At 37.7% G+C, this 17,799-nt stretch overlaps 1 protein-coding gene across 3 annotated transcripts in view; it reads right to left on the bottom strand.

Annotated features, from left to right (window-relative positions):
* The window catches only part of Cenpf (centromere protein F), a 51,838-nt gene that overhangs the window by 12,807 nt on the left and 21,232 nt on the right, over positions 1-17,799 (bottom strand). For all 3 annotated transcript variants that reach the window (XM_046438463.2, XM_046438464.2, XM_058577046.1), the window contains exons 8-12: positions 17,666-17,791; positions 16,584-16,712; positions 12,613-12,735; positions 7,082-7,217; positions 1,315-4,709 (exon numbers count right to left, since the gene is read on the bottom strand). In XM_046438463.2, the coding sequence (XP_046294419.1) occupies positions 1,315-4,709; positions 7,082-7,217; positions 12,613-12,735; positions 16,584-16,712; positions 17,666-17,791 (3,909 nt within the window). The remainder of the gene's footprint in view (positions 1-1,314; positions 4,710-7,081; positions 7,218-12,612; positions 12,736-16,583; positions 16,713-17,665; positions 17,792-17,799) is intronic.

The raw sequence follows: 17,799 nt of genomic DNA, 5'->3' as shown, positions 1-17,799 counted from the left end.
TCTTCCTTGCTAGGAATACTCTAGCTCTACATATAAGATTTCTTTGTGGGGCTGGGGTTGTGGCTCAGCAATAGAGCACTTGCCTAGCACATGCAAGGGGCTGAGTTCAATCCTCAGCACCACATAAAAATAAACAAATAAAATAATGGTATTGTGCCCAACTATAACTAAATTTTATTTAAAGATTTCTTTGTGATTATCAATTAAGTAGCCAACAAATTCCATATAAATGTTTAGCTTCCATCCTCAATATTTATGATACTCCTTAATAAAAGAAGGTATAATGTTTCATAACCAGATTTCCAGCCCAAGGTCTCCATGCCCAATACAGCACTTACCATGTACATTCTTAGATAAATTACATATAAGCATTTCATTTCCCTTTCGTCTACAAAATAAGGAGTTGATATTTTGGCTAGTCCTCTTGACCCTCATCATGAACTCCCTCCCCACCTCATAGAAATATACAGAGACAGACTCAAACTATACAGTATTGTTATTTGAACTGGTCAACGAGAAAGGACCAAGTCCTTAATAACTAAACAAGTACGTATCCAATAAATAAAGACTGCCAGTCTCAGTGGCACATGCCTGGAATCCCAGCAGCTCAGGAGGCTGAGGCAAGAGGATCACAAGGTCAAAGCCAGCCTCAGCAAGGCCCTATGCAACTTATCAAGACCTTGTTTCAAAACAAAAAAATAAAAAGGAATGGGGAAGTGGCTCAGAGGTTAAGCACCCCTGGGTTCCATTCCTTGTACAAAAACAAAGGAGAAAGAAATAAAGTTCTCTTTAAATGACATAATACCAAATCACAGATTTGTACCACAGCAAATTGTTAGAGAGAAATTGTTAAGCAATATTTTAAACAATCTGCTATATTTAGTTTCATGACTATAATGCTGTAACATTACAATAGCCTAAAAAGGGCATGAGTTATAAAATCCTTATCATATTGCCATTCATAAGTGTGCCTTATTAACTCTCAATGAAAACACTCAGATTCTAAAGACCTTCTGAATCCATAATTTTCCCCGACTTTAGCAACACCTTAAATAATTTCCCATGTAATAAATAGTAGTAATAGTTGAAATAGTAGCACTTTAAATCTACTCCTTATAGAAATGTATTCCTCAAATAAGATTTACTCATTTTTCTAAAGTTATAGTTGGTGTTAGAAAAATTTTGGAATATTTTATATTTCCTTGAACCATATATTTATACACTAACTTAGATTTCATGTCAATTTCAAGTCAACATTTGTTGAGTGACTACTGATCATGCCAACAGAAATAGCACGTAATCCCAGGTACTTACTTCTACTTCAGAGTCAAGCAAAGACCGAGAACTTAAGTCCAGCCCTTGCAGCTGGAGTCGTGCTACTTCAAGCTCAAGTGACAGGTGTTCCGTCTGCTTCTTTTCTGCTGCCAACTTGGACTCCATCTCCAAAGTCACACTTGTCAGCTTTTGCTGCCACTGTTCATTTTCTGACAAATACTGCTTCCTGAGACAATCGAGCTCTTTCCTTTCAGAACTTAATAACTGCTCAAGCTCTTGAATTTCTTTATTTTTCAGAATCCCTTCACTTTTGATTTTCTCTTCCAGATTCTTGAGGGATTCCAAGTACACCTGACAGAGGGTCTCAAGTTCTTCCACACTCTTCATGGGGGCAGTTGGGATTTCTTTCTTTGCCAGATTTTCCTCCAGACGGCTACAAGATACTTCATCTCTGTTAGACAAGTTTGCTGAAATACTCCCTTCTAAACTACTCAAGAGAGAAAGGTCTCCAGTCTGTTCTAAAACATCTTTGTAAAAAGAGGATTCTCCAAAACTTGTCAGGCTAGGGCTGTCTGTCATACAAGAGAAGGACAGTGACAGATTACGCCCCTCCTCAGGTTCTGGCTTCAAGTCCTTTACCAATTCACCTTGCAAGTTTCTCAGATTCACTGACAAAGCCGAATTTTCAGCCTTCAATGTATCAACATAGGACCGTAGCTCTGCCATCTTAGAGCTCATCTGACAGTGCTGATCATGTAAAATTTTGTGTTCACTTTGTAAAGATGAGAATTTCTCCTGTAATTCTGCAAAATGCATTTGAACTTCTTTATTTGACAAGGTCAAGCGCTCATAGGAATTACTGTCATCCAAAGGATTCAAGGACAATGACGTCTGCTCGTTTTGTTGCTCACCAAATTCACCATCTGACATTTCTTTCACTAACTCATCTTGAAGACCATTTTCATCATTTAATATTTTAACTTCACTTACTAGTTTCTCTACCTCTTCTGCCATTTTACTCGTTGTTGTGATACACTCTGATCTTGAATCATTAAGCTCAGATACCAGTTCCAGCTTTCCAGCCCGCAGTGCCTCACACATTTTCTCTAGCTCATTCAGCTTCTTCACTGCTGTCTGCAGAGAGCAATGAAGCTGTGCATTGTCATTCTGACTGGTTGACAATTCATGAAGCACCGAAAGGTACCTTTCTTCTGTATCTATTTCACAGTCTTTAAGGCCACTAATTTCCTGTGGCTGATCATCTTGCAAATTTCCAGTTCCTAATTTTCCTCTAATTGTCTGTAATTCCTGCTGCAAGCATTCTTTCTCCTTCTCACTTTGTTGAAGTTTCAATTCCATATTTTTCACCAAAGCTTCTAATTGTATAAACTGTGTAGTACAACTGCCTGGAGCAATGTCTTTAACTTCAAGATCCATGTGAAGCTGAAAATCACATTTATTTATCTCATTCTCCGTTTCTTTCACAGAGTCCCTAATTGTTTCCAAATCTGGATGCTGCTGTTCCAGCTCAGTCTTTGTCAGCTTCATCAGTTGCTCATTCTCTTGTAATAAGTCATTGACTTCCTTTTGCAGCTTATTTTGTTCTTCCTTTAGAGTCATGATTTCTTGCTTTAAACCATTAGCCTCATTCTGAGAATTGTTTTGGATGTCTGTAATCTCAGATCTCAGAGTTTGTTGTACTATCCCCAACTCTAGCATTAGTTTCTGGTTTCTTTCTTCAGCAAAAGCTAATTTTGTTAAGAATTCTTGATGTTCCTTTGCAAATGCTTCCTTTAGCTGTTCCAATTCAGTTTTTCTGTCTTCACAAATGCCAGTGCATTCCTTTAGTAAGCATTCTAATTCAGAGTTCTTTCCTTGCACTGCTTTGTATTTTTCATGAAGATCCTCCAATGCACTTCGGGTTTCTTCACATCTCTGTTGTAAAAGAAGTCTTTCTTGCTTATACTGATCAGATAACTCTGAAATGCTTTTCTCTCGTTCCTCTATACAGCTGGAAAAATTCTCATTTTTTTGGATTAAGTTCATTTTCTCTTGACTTAAGGTTTCATTAATTTCTTTGAGCACCCCATTCTCTTGGGTCAATTCTTCAATTTCTTTTTTGCTTAAAGAAATGATGGAACTCATATCCTTTTTCTCTGAGCTCAGGGTTTCAGATAAAAGTTGTAGCTCCTTTAGAGAGACTTCAAGTAGATGGTTGCTCTTTTTTAATTCTTGAATCTCTGCTTGCTCAGCTTCTAGTTGTTCTTTCAAAAGTTGCAACTCCTTTTCCTTGTTCTCCAGGGAAACTAAAGTTTCATTAACCACATTCTGATGAACGACAGTGTCTTCCTGTAACTTACTAATGCGATGACTCGTTTCAGCCAAGAAGCTTTGATGCATCTGTTCTGCTTTCATGAGATTTTCTTCTATTTCTCCTTTGACTTGCACCAACTCTTCACACTGCTTCTGCAGATCTGAGTTCATCTGCTTTTGAGACTGTAAGGAAAATTCAAGTGAAACAACTCTGTTTTGTAAGAGAGCTGAATGCTTTGGACTTTGGTCTGCACCTAAGTGGCATTTGTTTATTTCGGAAAGCATGGTTCCTTGTTCCCCTGTTAGATTTGCAAAGGAATTATTCACTGTAGGCTGCTGTTCAAAAACCAAACAACTTCTGTGATGATCCTCATTCGACACCAGATTAGAATCCTTGGATCTGAGGAGTTCCCTGAGGTTCTCATATTCAGCATGCAAGTTTTGGTAATGCTGGTCTTTGTCCATTATTTCACTTGACAGTAACTGAAGCTTGTATTCAAGATCTCCAACTTGCCCAGTAAGCTCTGAAGTTTTCAGACACATATTTTCTATTTCCTTCTTATGCTTCTGATCAGAGATCTCAGCTTTCTGCTCTAGTTCTACATAAGCTTTTTTCTGTGTCTCTATCTCCGTGGTCTTGCTATCTATCACATTGTGAAGGTTTCTGATCTCAACATTTAGGTTTTCTCGTTCCATCTCCAGGGTCTTTACTCTCTCATTGTATTCCTGACTTTTTATTTGCTGAGTCTTAAGACAGGTTTCCAAGTGATTGATTTTATTCTGCAAGCTTTCCTTTTCTGATTCCAACTGATTTAATAGTTTTTCATTTTCATTTTTCCAATGAGAAAACTGAGTTTTCTCTTCTTTCAGTTCTTCATACTCTTTCTTTTTTAACTCCAAAGCACTCAATAAAGCTTTGGATTCTTTCTCTATCTTGCTTAATTTATCAGTCAGTTGTTCAATGTGATGTTCCCTCTTCTTCAAAAGGTCTTGAGAACAGTCCCGTTGTTTTTCCAGATCGGCCAAGGCAAGCTTCAGTTTTTCTAAGGTCAAGGAGTTTTCCTGCTGATTAATTTTGTCTTGAAGATCTCTTAACATGGTTTCCTGAGAGGTATTCTTAGCTAGTTTAAAAAGAAAAAATTGTCAATGTTTTAATATTTATCTATTCTATAAGAATTCTAGCCAAGCATGGTGGCATACGCCCATAATCCCAGTGGCTCAGGAGGCTGAGGCAGAAAGTCACAAGTTCAAAGCCAGCCTCAGCAACTTAGTGAAGCCCTAACCACCTAGCAAGACCTGTCTCAAAAATTTTTTTAAAAGGGGGTGAGGGATCCTGGGGAGGTAGCTTGGTAGTTAAGTGGCCCTGGGTTCAATCCCTGGTACCAAAAAAAAAAAAAAAAAGAATTCTACCCTCTAGCCATGTACAGTGGTACACACCTGAAATCCCAGGAACTGTGGAGGCTGAGGCAGGAGGATTGTAATTTAAAGGCCAGCCTGGGCAACTTAGGGAGAACCTGTCTCAAAATAACATAGCAAGGGCTAGGAATATAGCTCAGTGGCAGGGTGCTTGCCTAGCATGCATAAAGCCCTGAGTTCAATCCCTAGTACTGACATTAAAAAAAAAAACAAAAAAAACAAAACAAATAAATAACTTCTTAAGCCTTGTAAAAATACTGAATGATAAAACATTATTGCTATATCCCTCTTGGAAAGCAGGTCACCTAATAATTATCTAAGTTTATATAAAGACAGTGAGGAAAGGGCTCATTTTAAGGATAGTATCACACTAAGTCATCTTTTAAGCAGCTTAATAACAGTGCTATATAAAATACCAAGAGGATATTTTCTTGAGCACTTCTTTACTTCTTTTTCTTTGTGTATATCTATATTTTCCCCATATTTTGATGTATTTATTCCAAGAAAACTAGGAGAATAGAACTAAAATTGAAATATCCTAAATCACACTGTGGTAATTCTGATGTCTCAAAAACTCACAACACCATTTTAGCTACAAGTTCATCACGCTACATATCAGTTAACTCTCAAGGCCTATAAGTAATCTTGGAGAACAATATCACCCACAGTTCAGCTTCTCACAGTAAGGATGACAAGAGGATATGAGAATCATCTGGAAGCTTTCATGACCTTGTTTTCTGCCCAATGCCTCACCTCTACCCACAGCCCCTCGCAGTGGGGGATAAACATAATGTGTTCATAGAACAGTGATGAGAAGGCTTCATATTCCTCAAGTATGTTGGGGGAGGAAAAAAGTTGAGAACCTCAACAGTACGACAGAGGCAGCATGTATTACACTCTCAGAAGCAATACTGAATGATAATCATACACATTTCTAACCTGCTAGTCTCAAATCTATCACTAGGCATTAATGGCTTGTGGAGCAATGATCCAAAATTTGCTCTATGTGGAAGGCCCTCCAATAATGACACTGGTAAACAACACTTAAAAGTGTCCTAACCGTTACACCCTGTTACAATTTTCCTTCAGGAAAGCTAAAAAACTGGCATTTTTGCCTACTGGAAAATGAAAGTCATCTTCAGCAGACTTAGTCCTAGCTCCTTATAAGGCTGAAGCAGGAGAATAACTTGAGCCCAGGAGTTCGAGACCAGCCTGGGCAACACAGGAAGACCCAATCGCATAAACAAACAAACACACAAATAGAATAGTCATGGGGACATTGACACATATTCATGGTCAGATTTCTTTGAGAAGAAATCCCAGACATGCAGACACCCCAGAGAAGAAAATATATATATATACTTTAAAAACATAGCACAGACAAAAAAGAAACAATTGATGGGTTCATTTGGTGTATATAGATAATTCCTTGACTTTAAAGTCAGGAAATAAAATCATTCAGTCAAAATTAAAAAAAAAAAAAAAATCATTCAGTCAAATAAGTTATTCAAATTGCAATGGTCAGGGCTGAGGTTGTAGCTCAGTGATACAGCACGTGCCTAGCATGTGCAAGGCGCTGGGTTCCATTCTCAGCACCACGTATAAATAAATAAATAAAAGGTCCATTGACAACTAAAAAAAGTAAATATTAAAAAAATTTTTTTAATTAAAAAAATGCAAATAGTCATTACAGGGTTTGGAAAACATACACTAAACATAGGGGTTTTTCCATTCTAAGGGAAATGGAGGTAATGGGCAAACACACTTTGGACAAAAAGAACAACACTGGGACGAGAGACGGCACTGACAATTGAGCTTCCTGTGGGAAATATTTACCATCTGGTTTCAAAGTGGTGAAAACCATGCATTCAAGGACTCAAAACATTCATTTTTTAAAGTACAACTATTCCTCTGGAAATTAAAAAGTGGAAGAGAGAATACTTTTCCCACATCATCTACAGTATCTTTTGGGGTGAATATATTATAAAATTCAGTTTCTTTAATATGTTAAAGTCATCCATCCTCCTTCACTGGGGTAATAACTTAGAGAACTAACTAAAATACTAAGTTTACTCACCTCTCATTTCTTCTGCAAAATTCTGGCTCTGATTTAAACTCGCTTTGACTTTCCTGAGTTCTTCCTCCAGGTGGCAGACTTCTCTGGCCCTTTGCTCAGACTGACTCTTAAGGAGGCCATTTTCCTTTTTCATTTCCTAAAATACACATTAAGTTGATTACAATCAAAACAAATGCTCAAACAAGTCATGACTTCTGCCTTCATAAGGGTCCTTAGCAGAAGTGTTTGTATATCTCTCCCTTCAAGTACCTCATGAAGATAGACATTCTTCCTTGAATCAAATGTCATGAATTGAAATCAAAGCCAAACAGATGATAATCTTTTTCCTTCAAAAAAAAAAAAAAATGTATCTCTTTGCACTGTCTTGTTGTGCTTATACCTGCTAAAGAGTTAGCTTACATGGAAAAATCTGTTTACAAGATCCTCAAGGACAAAAGTTCCAAGTTCTTATCAAATATATCTTTGCAAAGAGTTGATGCATTCCTAAAACAAATTATTCACATGATAAATTTTTACTTTTCATTATAAAACCATCTAAAGGTTTATTGTTGGGGAATGTATTTATGAGTAAAATTACCTTCAAGAAACATTTTCATCAAGAAAATATACAATGTTCAAGATGCTGGGATGTAATTATGAGAAGAACAAATATAAATAATAATAATAATCACTGAATACCCACCAGAACGTGCCAAATACCAAAGAGACATTGAGTGTGGGTGAAAAAGCAAAGGTTGGGGAGTAGACGAATAATTAATTCCATATAGGAGAATTTGAGCTCTCACAATGAAAACAGATTCATTGGCTGTTTGATTAAATAAGTACCCATGCATCTGTGTGCAATAAGGTAGCAGAGATGCATACATATACAGTTCCAACCCATTATCTCGGGAGACCTCTGATCTTAAAAACTAAGCAATATTTACATGCCAAATGAAAGCATGATTACTCCTTAACCACATAGGACTCATATAATAAACATTATGAATACTCTATACCTACTTGAAACTTATCATAGTTTTTTGTGCTGATAAGTATCTCAACCTATATTATGTACCACACTCTGGACCACATGGAATTAGCAGATATCATTATAAACTGACAGAACCAAGTGCCTCACATCTTTTGAGTGAGGAAAAAGGCTAATGTTTTAAAAAAAAACTGCCTTTCAAAAATACCTTTCTTGAGAAGCAGAGGGAAATTTCTGAATCTTAAAGAAACAATTAAGACCCATCCTCCAAAATCCTACAGCACCGTTTGAAAACAGATGGCCCTGGCAAAGCTGTGTTGGAAGACTGCCTTCAATTATCAGTCTGGTTACTACCAGCAGATGGGTACTGATGCAACAAAGCCAAATTCAAGAAGAGGGAGAATCTGGCTAGTAGAAAGTACTTGAAAACTTGCTGGCAGCTGCTCTGTTCATGTATATACATTCATTTCTTCATTAAAATGAGACAGAACCTGTTATCAGTATTATACTCCTGTCTCCCACATCCTATTCCTGCCTTTCTTCCATGGCAAAACTCTCACTCTGTCAAATTAAGATATCAATCAGAACTAAAGGGCTGATTGTCCAGTGAACTCTAGACAGAGGCTAACTCACACCAGTCAGTGTTAAATTTTGCAAAGAAAGATCATGAAGGTGAAATAATGTTATTGATTTAAGTTAGCATCATTAAACCACAGAAAATGTAATCCCTTGTTCGTTCTTCAGGCTCAGTAAAATCTCCCAGTCAATGAGATCACAGATGGAAGTGCTCTGACAAGTGTAATGGAGCTTTATTATTATTTTTTTCTTTCCAAAGTTTAATTTGCAAGATCATGATCAATAGCAAATAAGGTCAACTTTAAGACTAACTAGAACATAACTACCTGGGTTGACTTACCACTTTTATTTTACAGCCTAGAAAATATTCTTACCCTAAAAAATTAATCAAATCAAATCACATCTAATCTTTGGGGGACTGACAAAGCTGAGAAGACATCCCAACAGGAAGAAAGGTAAGAAAAAGGAGAAAAGGGAGGGAAGAGACCAGCAAGGCAAGGGGTAATTTATGGTATGTGTCTGTTGATCTCCATTCTTCTCTGTCCATAACTGGAGACATTTAAGTGAATAGTAAGCTCAATGGAAAGATTTAGAGTGTCTTTCTCTATTCTGGCACTAGTTTCGTAAATATTTGTTTCTAATGAAAAAATGTTCAGCCAACCCTGGGACTCAGCAGGCTTATAATGCCACAGCTATGACCAACCCAAGAATTTTAAAAGGCCAGAATTTAGAAAACGAACATCTGAAAATGGATGTACAGGCTGCCATCCATCAGCAATTAGTTTTCTGCGAGGCTACAGCCACTTAAGACTTGATTGGGTAGCTCATTACCAACAATGAGCTAAGCGTACAAGGATATATTCTCCTAGGCACCTTGTGCATCCTCACATGATTGCAAAATTGGGCACTACTCAGGAAAAACACGACAAAAATCCCTATAAGCAGGAGCCAGCATTAGAGCTTAGCAAGCAATTCCACCCAGATCAACTTTGGTTTAGGAGCAGCAAGGGAAGCATCACTTCCTAGGGCCAGACAAAACAAATTTCAGCTAGTGTGCGGTGTTTCATGATCCCATCCCTGAATATAGCTTAATATGTCCCCTGCCAGGGTGAAGTCTCTATGTGACTATGAAATGAAAGCAGAAGATGCGCTTTTCCCCTTCCACCTCATCATTCTTGCCTGCCAGACTGAGCTCCTTAGAGTATCTAGTATAATACAGATCCCTATGTTTGGAAAGGTCCCCAAGCAAGTGTTCCCTCATCTTGCCTGTCAAATGATGGGATTTTATTGCCAAACCCCAATGCAATGGGGGCTGGCACTGGGTTCCAGATAAGCAGTCCATCTAAACGCTCCACTCACTTTGATACTAAATGTTAACTTTACCCTTGGTTGGGCCATTAAATCACGTTTCCAGCACTGATAATTTCTCATTGTGAGCAGCATATTAGTTTACTAAACACGAACAAGGAAAATTTCAGTACAACTGTCACATTGTTTCAGCATCCAAAACCTATAAGCGTTTGCTAAACTTGTTTGTACTTACTTATAATTAGATATGGAAAGACACCCAGAGTGGTAGTATAATAGAACAGGCAAATTTTTAAATATGAAAAATCTCAAATGCACTGTCCCCTGGTCATGACCTTCTGTGCCTATAGGTGACAGCAAACAGTGTTAACATCAAAATGGCCCTAATAGATGTGAAGGCCAAAGCAATGAGCAGGTGGGTTACAATAATTTACTGAGCATTTTTGTGCTGGGCATGGAGCCAAGGATTTTATGTACAATATTTAATTTAATCATGAATATAGCCTTGAAAAGTGAAAGGTATTATTTGTCCCTCAGAAAAGCTAAGTCACCAACTCAAGGTTACAGAGAAGGTAAGTGGCAGAAAAGCAATGCAAATTCAGACCTCGCTCCCTCCAAAGACACCACCATTTATACCCCCAGTCCTACCACCACTTCTCTTTTTTTCTTTTTTGCAGTACCGAGGATTAAGCCTATGGATGCTCTACAACTGAACTATATCCCCAGTCTTTTTTGAGACAGGGGCTCGATAAATTGCCCAGACTGGCCTCCAACATGCAATCCTCCTGCATCAGCCTTGCTAGTCACTTGGACTATAGGTGTGCACTACTGCAACCAGCATCATACCATCACTCTTACTGATAAGTCACTTATCTGATCCCAATCCCAATTCAAAGGACAAGTGCCAGCTGACCCCTGTCAATTCATGATATTATTTTTGAAAGACACATGTGATCATATACATCAATTAAGAAAAACACTAAATTCATTCCCAGGTCCTGTGCTAGGTACTTTCCACACATGACTGACTACCCTTATGTGACAGAAATCAGTGAAATATTAGTGAAACATGATATGCATGTAACTGAGGATAGGGGGAGTTCATTGGAGACAGCTCTACAAATGACAGCCAGACCCTGCAAAGATGCACAAGTCTTCAGAAACACCTGCATGACGACATCCAGCCCAGTACTATGACTCAGCCTCGCATGCCACTTGAAAAGTGTTTGGACTCTCTTGACCAGAAGATTGCTTTTACAAAATGTTTCCTCCGGGAAGCCAGAGGAGTCGCAGAAGAGTTTCTGGCTGAAAGAGAAGCTCACAGAGGGAAGAGTCGATGCCAGTCTGCCTGTGGAAATGTTAGCAGAAGCATCTGTTGGTTGCTCCCCACTGGCCAAAAGGCAAACATTTGTTTTGTTGCAACAAACACTTCCATTTGAAAAACCATCACTGGATGTGAAGTTCCTTCTTCTCGGGTTGCAGGAGGGAGGCCCACCTTTCCAGCAGTGCTCCCCCTTCATAGCTACCTGCTGAAATAACCACTTCTTCACCATGACAGATGTTCTGATTTCACAACTGTGACACACTCTGCAAAGCCCTGGAGGAAAGTACACTTAGATTTTCATCACCTGTATAAGGAACTATGCTTTATAGAGAATTTTTTTCTTTAATCTTTATAATCTAAATACTGATCACAGAACATTTAAATAAGCAGGAAAATATTCTTTCCTATTATGTCCCAGGGGAAAGAAACCTCCACTGAAGTTACAATACTGATTCTATTTTGCTGCTCCTCCTTCTGAAGTTACAATACTGATTCTATTCAAATTGTTTCAGTCTATTGCCTGTTTAAAGCCCTTTAAATAAAGTCTAGGACACTAAATAAATTCAGAAAGAAACCATGTATGCATGAACAAAATCTTATCAGTAGAAACACTGGGGTACTCCTGGCATCCACACCACCACCTAGAGACCCTTATCCACCATTCTGTAGGATAAACAGGAATCTCCAAAAACAATGTTTACCAGTGTTTGCACATGCTGAACACCAAGATTGGTGTTTAGTTTTGAAGACAGAGTAATAAAATACAATTGATAATGATTTTTTTTTTTTTTTTTTTTGGTGGTGGTACTGTGTATCAAACCCAAGGCCTCACATATGTTAGGCAAGTGCTCAGCCACTGCACTACACCTCCAGCTTCTCGATTTTTTATAAGAATTTTAAATCTATACACTGTCATTACTTTTCTTCTTTATTTAAATATATGACTTTCTACAGGTTTTTAATATTACCTAACTCAAAAGCCAACCCTTAGTGAAGGGATTTAATCAATAGCTTACGACAACAGTACTGTTTCTTTCCATTCAGAAAATCCACTCCTTTCTTTTCTTTCTTCTACCTCCCAGGTGGAATGATTCTAAAAAACAACTGAGTCTATGTTCTCAATACAAATCATATTTTCTTATAAATGCTAGATGCATGCAAGTAATGCAAAGTAAAAAACACATATTCTATGTCATAGTTATATAATAGAACAGTTGTAATACTTACTTCTGGCAAATAAGGAAAAATATATACACTTATGATAAACTACTGACAGATGAACAGAAATTCTTCTAATCCTCGTACCTCATCCTGCACAGCAGTTGAGAAATACTCAGCTCTGCCCCTACTTACCTCACTGCTTCTCCTCAGCTCATCCTCCTTGATCTGACTCGCCTGGATAGCCTGCTCCATTTTGCTGACCCTCTGCTTAAACTCTTCCAAATTCTTTTCTAATTGTTGCTTTACAGATGTGACCTACAATGGGGAGGAAAAAGAAAAAGCATTATTTTTATGTTTTTTATTTGTAAATAATCATTCATTCTTTTTTTTATTTCTTACATACATGACAATAGTGGAGTGCATTACATTCATAATTATCCATTCACAGCACAATTTTTCGTAACTCTGTATATAAAGTATGTTCATGCCAAATTATGCATGAATTTTTTTTTTTTTGCATACAATTCTTAATACACCTTTATACCACCATTAATCATCTCTGTTTGTATATAAGGTATGTTGAGACCAAATTCACATCTTCATACATGTATTTTGTATAATGATGACCGTCTCCTTATACCGTCCTAGCTATTCCCCATCTCCCTTCCTTTCCCTCCCACCCCTATTCCCTATCTAGAGGTAATTTTCCTCCCTAGCTCTTTTTTTTTTAACATGAGCTCTATTATTATTATTATTATTATTATTATTATTATTATTATTTGCATTACAATTCTTAATACACCTTTATACCACAATTTCATTCTTAAATAAAAAAAAGTTCAAGCCAGGAGCAGTGGCTCACACCTGTATTCCCGCAGCCCTGGAGGTGGAGGCAGGAGAATGGTGAGTTCAAAGCCAGCCTCAGCAAAAGCAAGTCACTAAACAACTCAGTAAGAGCTGTCTGTCTCTAAACAAAATACAAAATATGGATGGGGATGTGGTTCAGTGAGTTCAATCCCAAGTACCCCCACAATAAATAAAATAAGTTCAAGGTACTTTGCATTAGGCAGAAGGGAGTACATATGATTACACTGCCAGTGTGATTTCTACATCATGTAAAACCAGAAAAATGTATGATGCATCAAAATGCATTCTACTGTCATGGACAACTAATTAGAATAAAGTTTAAAAAAAATCACTTGGCAAAGTAAGTAATGATACAGCTATTTGCTCAAGTTCCATATAACCAATGTTACAATTCAGATAGATCCACAGTCCTGATATGAAATATGACCAAGACATATTAATTGAAAAAATAAGATGGAGCACAAATCATGCCCTATGCCTTTATTTGTATTTTCAAGAAGTAGAATTGGAGGCTGGGATTGTGGCAGAGAGAGAGAGTGCTCACCTCGCATACGTGAGGCACTGAGTTCAATCCAGCCCCACATAAAAATAAAGATATTGTGTCTACCTATAACTAAAAAAAAAAAAAAAAAAAAAGCAGAATTGTACCCATATATACGTAGAAAAATTCTGGAAGAATACTATTTGTCTACTTTACCATTATAATATGTAATTTTTATAATTAAAAAACATCCATTATTCTCATTAAAAAAAAAAAACTTCAAGGAACCTAAGAATTGACGCTAACTATTCTGGTGGAAACCAAATATATGTCACAACTAAATGCTAAATTAAAACACCGTTATGAGAGCCTCTGACATCATTTGGTGGGCAATATATAGAAAAAAGAGGTAAAGTTTGGAGAACTCAGAGAAAACAGGAAAAAAGTAAAGATAAGAAAAGGACTGGAATACCATACACTCATTGACCTTTGTTGTTAGCAAGGGTACCTAAATCTCAGAAGCTGTGAATCCCTCACATTAGAACATGGTAGTATTTGCCTATGCACATACTCCCATACACTTTAAATCATCTTTCAATTGCTTATAGTGCCAAATACAAACTAAATGGTACGTAAATAGGTGTTAAACTATATTATTCAAGGAATAACAAGGATAAAAGTACGTATGGTTCAGTACATCACAGGATTAACTATATAGTATGTGAAACATATGCAAGGCAAGCAACCCTCAAATAATGAGTGCTGCAGAAACAGGACTTGTGATGTGGTAGAGGCTACAGCAGGACGCATCTACACACCACCTCATTCGTGTGGATTCAGGATAGCACTTGATGCACAGCAAATTCATGTTTTACTGTTTGAAATGTTCTGGAATTTTGTTTTCTAAGAATATTTTTGAGCCGGGCATGGTGACACATATCTATAATCTCAGCTACTTGGGCAGCTTGAAGAAGAAGGATCACAAGTTCAAGGCCAATCTCAACAACTTAGGGAGCACCTGTTTCCAAATTTTTTTGAAATTAAAAGTAAAAAGGGTTAGGGATATAACTCAGTGGTAAAGTGTACTGGGTTCAAACACCAGTGCCACAAAAAAAAAAATATTTTATATTTTTGATATTTAAGTCCACAGATATGGAATCTGCAGAGATGGATGATGACCTAGGCCAGGCTACAGCACCAGATGGGACAGAAAGTAGTCATATTCAATATACAGTATAAAGATAGACATAAAAAGTCAGGTTTATGCTTAAAAGGGAGATAGAGACACATGTAAGTTTTGTAGGGTGGCTCACAAGATTCTAGCTTCTGACATAGGTAACCTTTATAAGAGATCATTTCATATAATAATTTATTGAGTTTCACATTCATTCTATGCAGCTTTTGTATCTTTTACACCAAAAGTTTAAATATACTATTATATTATTCACGTACAAATATACACATAAATCCACATACACAGATATGCACAAGTCTGTGTGTGTGTGTGTGTGTGTGTGTGTGTGTGAGAGAGAGAGAGAGAGAGAGAGAGAGAGAGAGAGAGAGAGAGAGCACACACAAATAAGAATCAAGTCAGCAGTTTTAACAGAAATGGTTCAGGTGTGAAAGAAAAAGAATTGAAGATGACATGGATTTCAATTTCTAATATGCCTGAGCAATGTGGAGAAAGGAATGGCTCTTTATTAGGATGGGGAAGACTAAGGAAGAAGCAAGTTTAAAAAAAAAACTGTTATGAACACATTAATCACGAGATGCCTGTCAACTGCCAGGTGGAACATCAAGCACATACTACAAATCTAAAGTTCAGAGGAGACCTCCAAACCAGGGACATAAAGTTATAAACCTAGGTGAGCTCACATTTGGAGTGAGTTTCAAATAAGACAATTGGTTTTACTCTCCGGTGCATTAGCTATCAGAGAGCATAAATTACTTGGGACAGTTCCCATCTGTTCACATGATCCAGAACAAGCAGAATCTCAGAAACCTCTACTGACCTTCAGATCTGAAATCCTAATTCTACATCCTGCTTTCTCTGGATGAGAAAATGGACATCAGAAAGGATCTGTTCACTCTCCACTTTGATGAGTAAAAAAAGTGAAGATAGAACATTTTTGCTTTAAAAGAATCTTCACTCACACATGGAATATGACACAGTTGCTCTCACAAATTGAGAGTAAAGCTGTGGTTACCAGAGGCTGGGAAGAGCAGAGGAAGGGAAAGGAGAACGGGGAGAGGTTGATCAGTGCGTGATAAGTGACAGAAGATCAAAGAAGTACTGATGTGCTATTGCACAGTAGGGTGACTATGATGACAATAATGCACTATATATTTCAAAAAATTAAAAGGATTTTGCAAGTTTTCACCATATAGAAATGATAAATGAGATAAGGATGTCTACCTTGATTTAAACAATATGCAATGTACACATGTATCAAACATGCATAGTACCCCATTCATATGTACAACTTTTATGTTTTCAGATACTGATTTTAAAAATATTTTATGTTGCCAGACACAATGGTGCACACCTGTAATCTCAGTGGCTCAGGAGGCTGAGGCAGGAGGATCACAAGTTCAAAGTCAGCCTCAGCAAAATCAAGTTGCTAAGCAACTCAGTGAGACTCTGTCTCTAAATAAAATACAAAATAGGGATGGGGAAATGGCTCAGTTGTTGAGTGCCCTGGGTTCAATCCCCAGTTACCCCTTCTCCCCAAAATAAAAACATCTTATGTCAACTGTGGCTGAGAAGTAACATGCATAAGGAAAAGAGGGAGAGAGAAATAAGTTCGTGTCCTACTTTATCCAGTTCAGCCTGTAGGATATTAAGAGTATTCTTGGCTTGCTGTAACTCTTGGGTAAGCCTGGCTTTCATCTGAGTGCACTCTTGGTCCAGGGTTTGGAAAGAACGATGCTGACGGGAAAGTTCCTGAAAAGCAAAGGATACATGCATCAAACTGACAATGATTGACAAGGAAGATTCCAAGATGAGGCACAAACATCCCGTCAGTTAATGCTACATAGAAAGAGCACAAGACAACAGGGAGCCAAACCAACGATCCACTGACTGACAAGTTCAATCAGCCTAAGCAGTGGACCCCACAATCAGATCCAGGTCTCTGAAAGGAAGGCAAAGGAGTCTAAAAGTTGACCATGTGGTAACCAGCCCAGCAGACTCCCACCTCATCCCTCATTTTAAATTAACCATCTCTATTTGGGTGAATCAGGCAGGTGAGAAGAGCTGAACTGCAAAGATCACAACTCAGACAAGCAATCAAACACTCAAGACGGGTTAAATAATCAAAAACCAAAGTTATACCACTTATAATGTTCTTAAATTTTAAAAGATAGAAAATAAAGGACACAATTAACTCTGATAACCATAGGATACCAGCTAACATTCCCAGTCACTCTTACTAAAAGACTAGATTCTCAAGCTAAATCGCCTGAAAGGACCAAACTGGCAGCAATACCTATCAGCCCACCTTCTGCCCTAACTCCTCCGACTTCTCTCCCTGTGCATTAACTACCTTCCTAGTTCATTTGCCATCCCACAGGCTTAACAGACTGGAGAATCTTATGTAATTCTCTTCACTGCAAATAAAGTGTTTGAAAGAAGCAACAGAACTTGTTCCTAGTCAGTATCTCAAGCACCTCGGAAAACATGAATAAAAAAGAAAACTCTGGACTACTAATCCTCTCTCTCCAATCAAAACCAGAAACATGAGAGAAATAAGTGACCTGTTGTCCACAAAGCATTTCCCTCTAATGATTTCCCAAATTATGACAAACTGCTTCTCTTTCCAAGTAATCAAACTTCTCAAGAACACAGACTCCACAAGAGCCTTTCAGACACACTCTTTGTGAACCCATTTGCCTTACCTCTTGAAGCTCCTTTTCTTTCTCCTTGATTTTCTGTTCCAGAGAACACCTGGCACTTTCTGCATTTTGTCGCTGACAACTCAAATCTTCAGTCAATTTTTTCAACTTTTGTTCCAATGCAGTACACTAACAGA

This window comes from Marmota monax, unplaced genomic scaffold (assembly GCF_021218885.2).
Source record: "Marmota monax isolate L192 unplaced genomic scaffold, Marmota_monax_Labrador192_F-V1.1 WCK01_AAM20220418_F8-fsc00118, whole genome shotgun sequence".
Taxonomy (NCBI): domain Eukaryota; kingdom Metazoa; phylum Chordata; class Mammalia; order Rodentia; family Sciuridae; genus Marmota; species Marmota monax.
The sequence above is the reverse complement of the archived record's forward strand: the minus strand, read 5'-3'. Positions and strand labels throughout refer to the sequence as shown.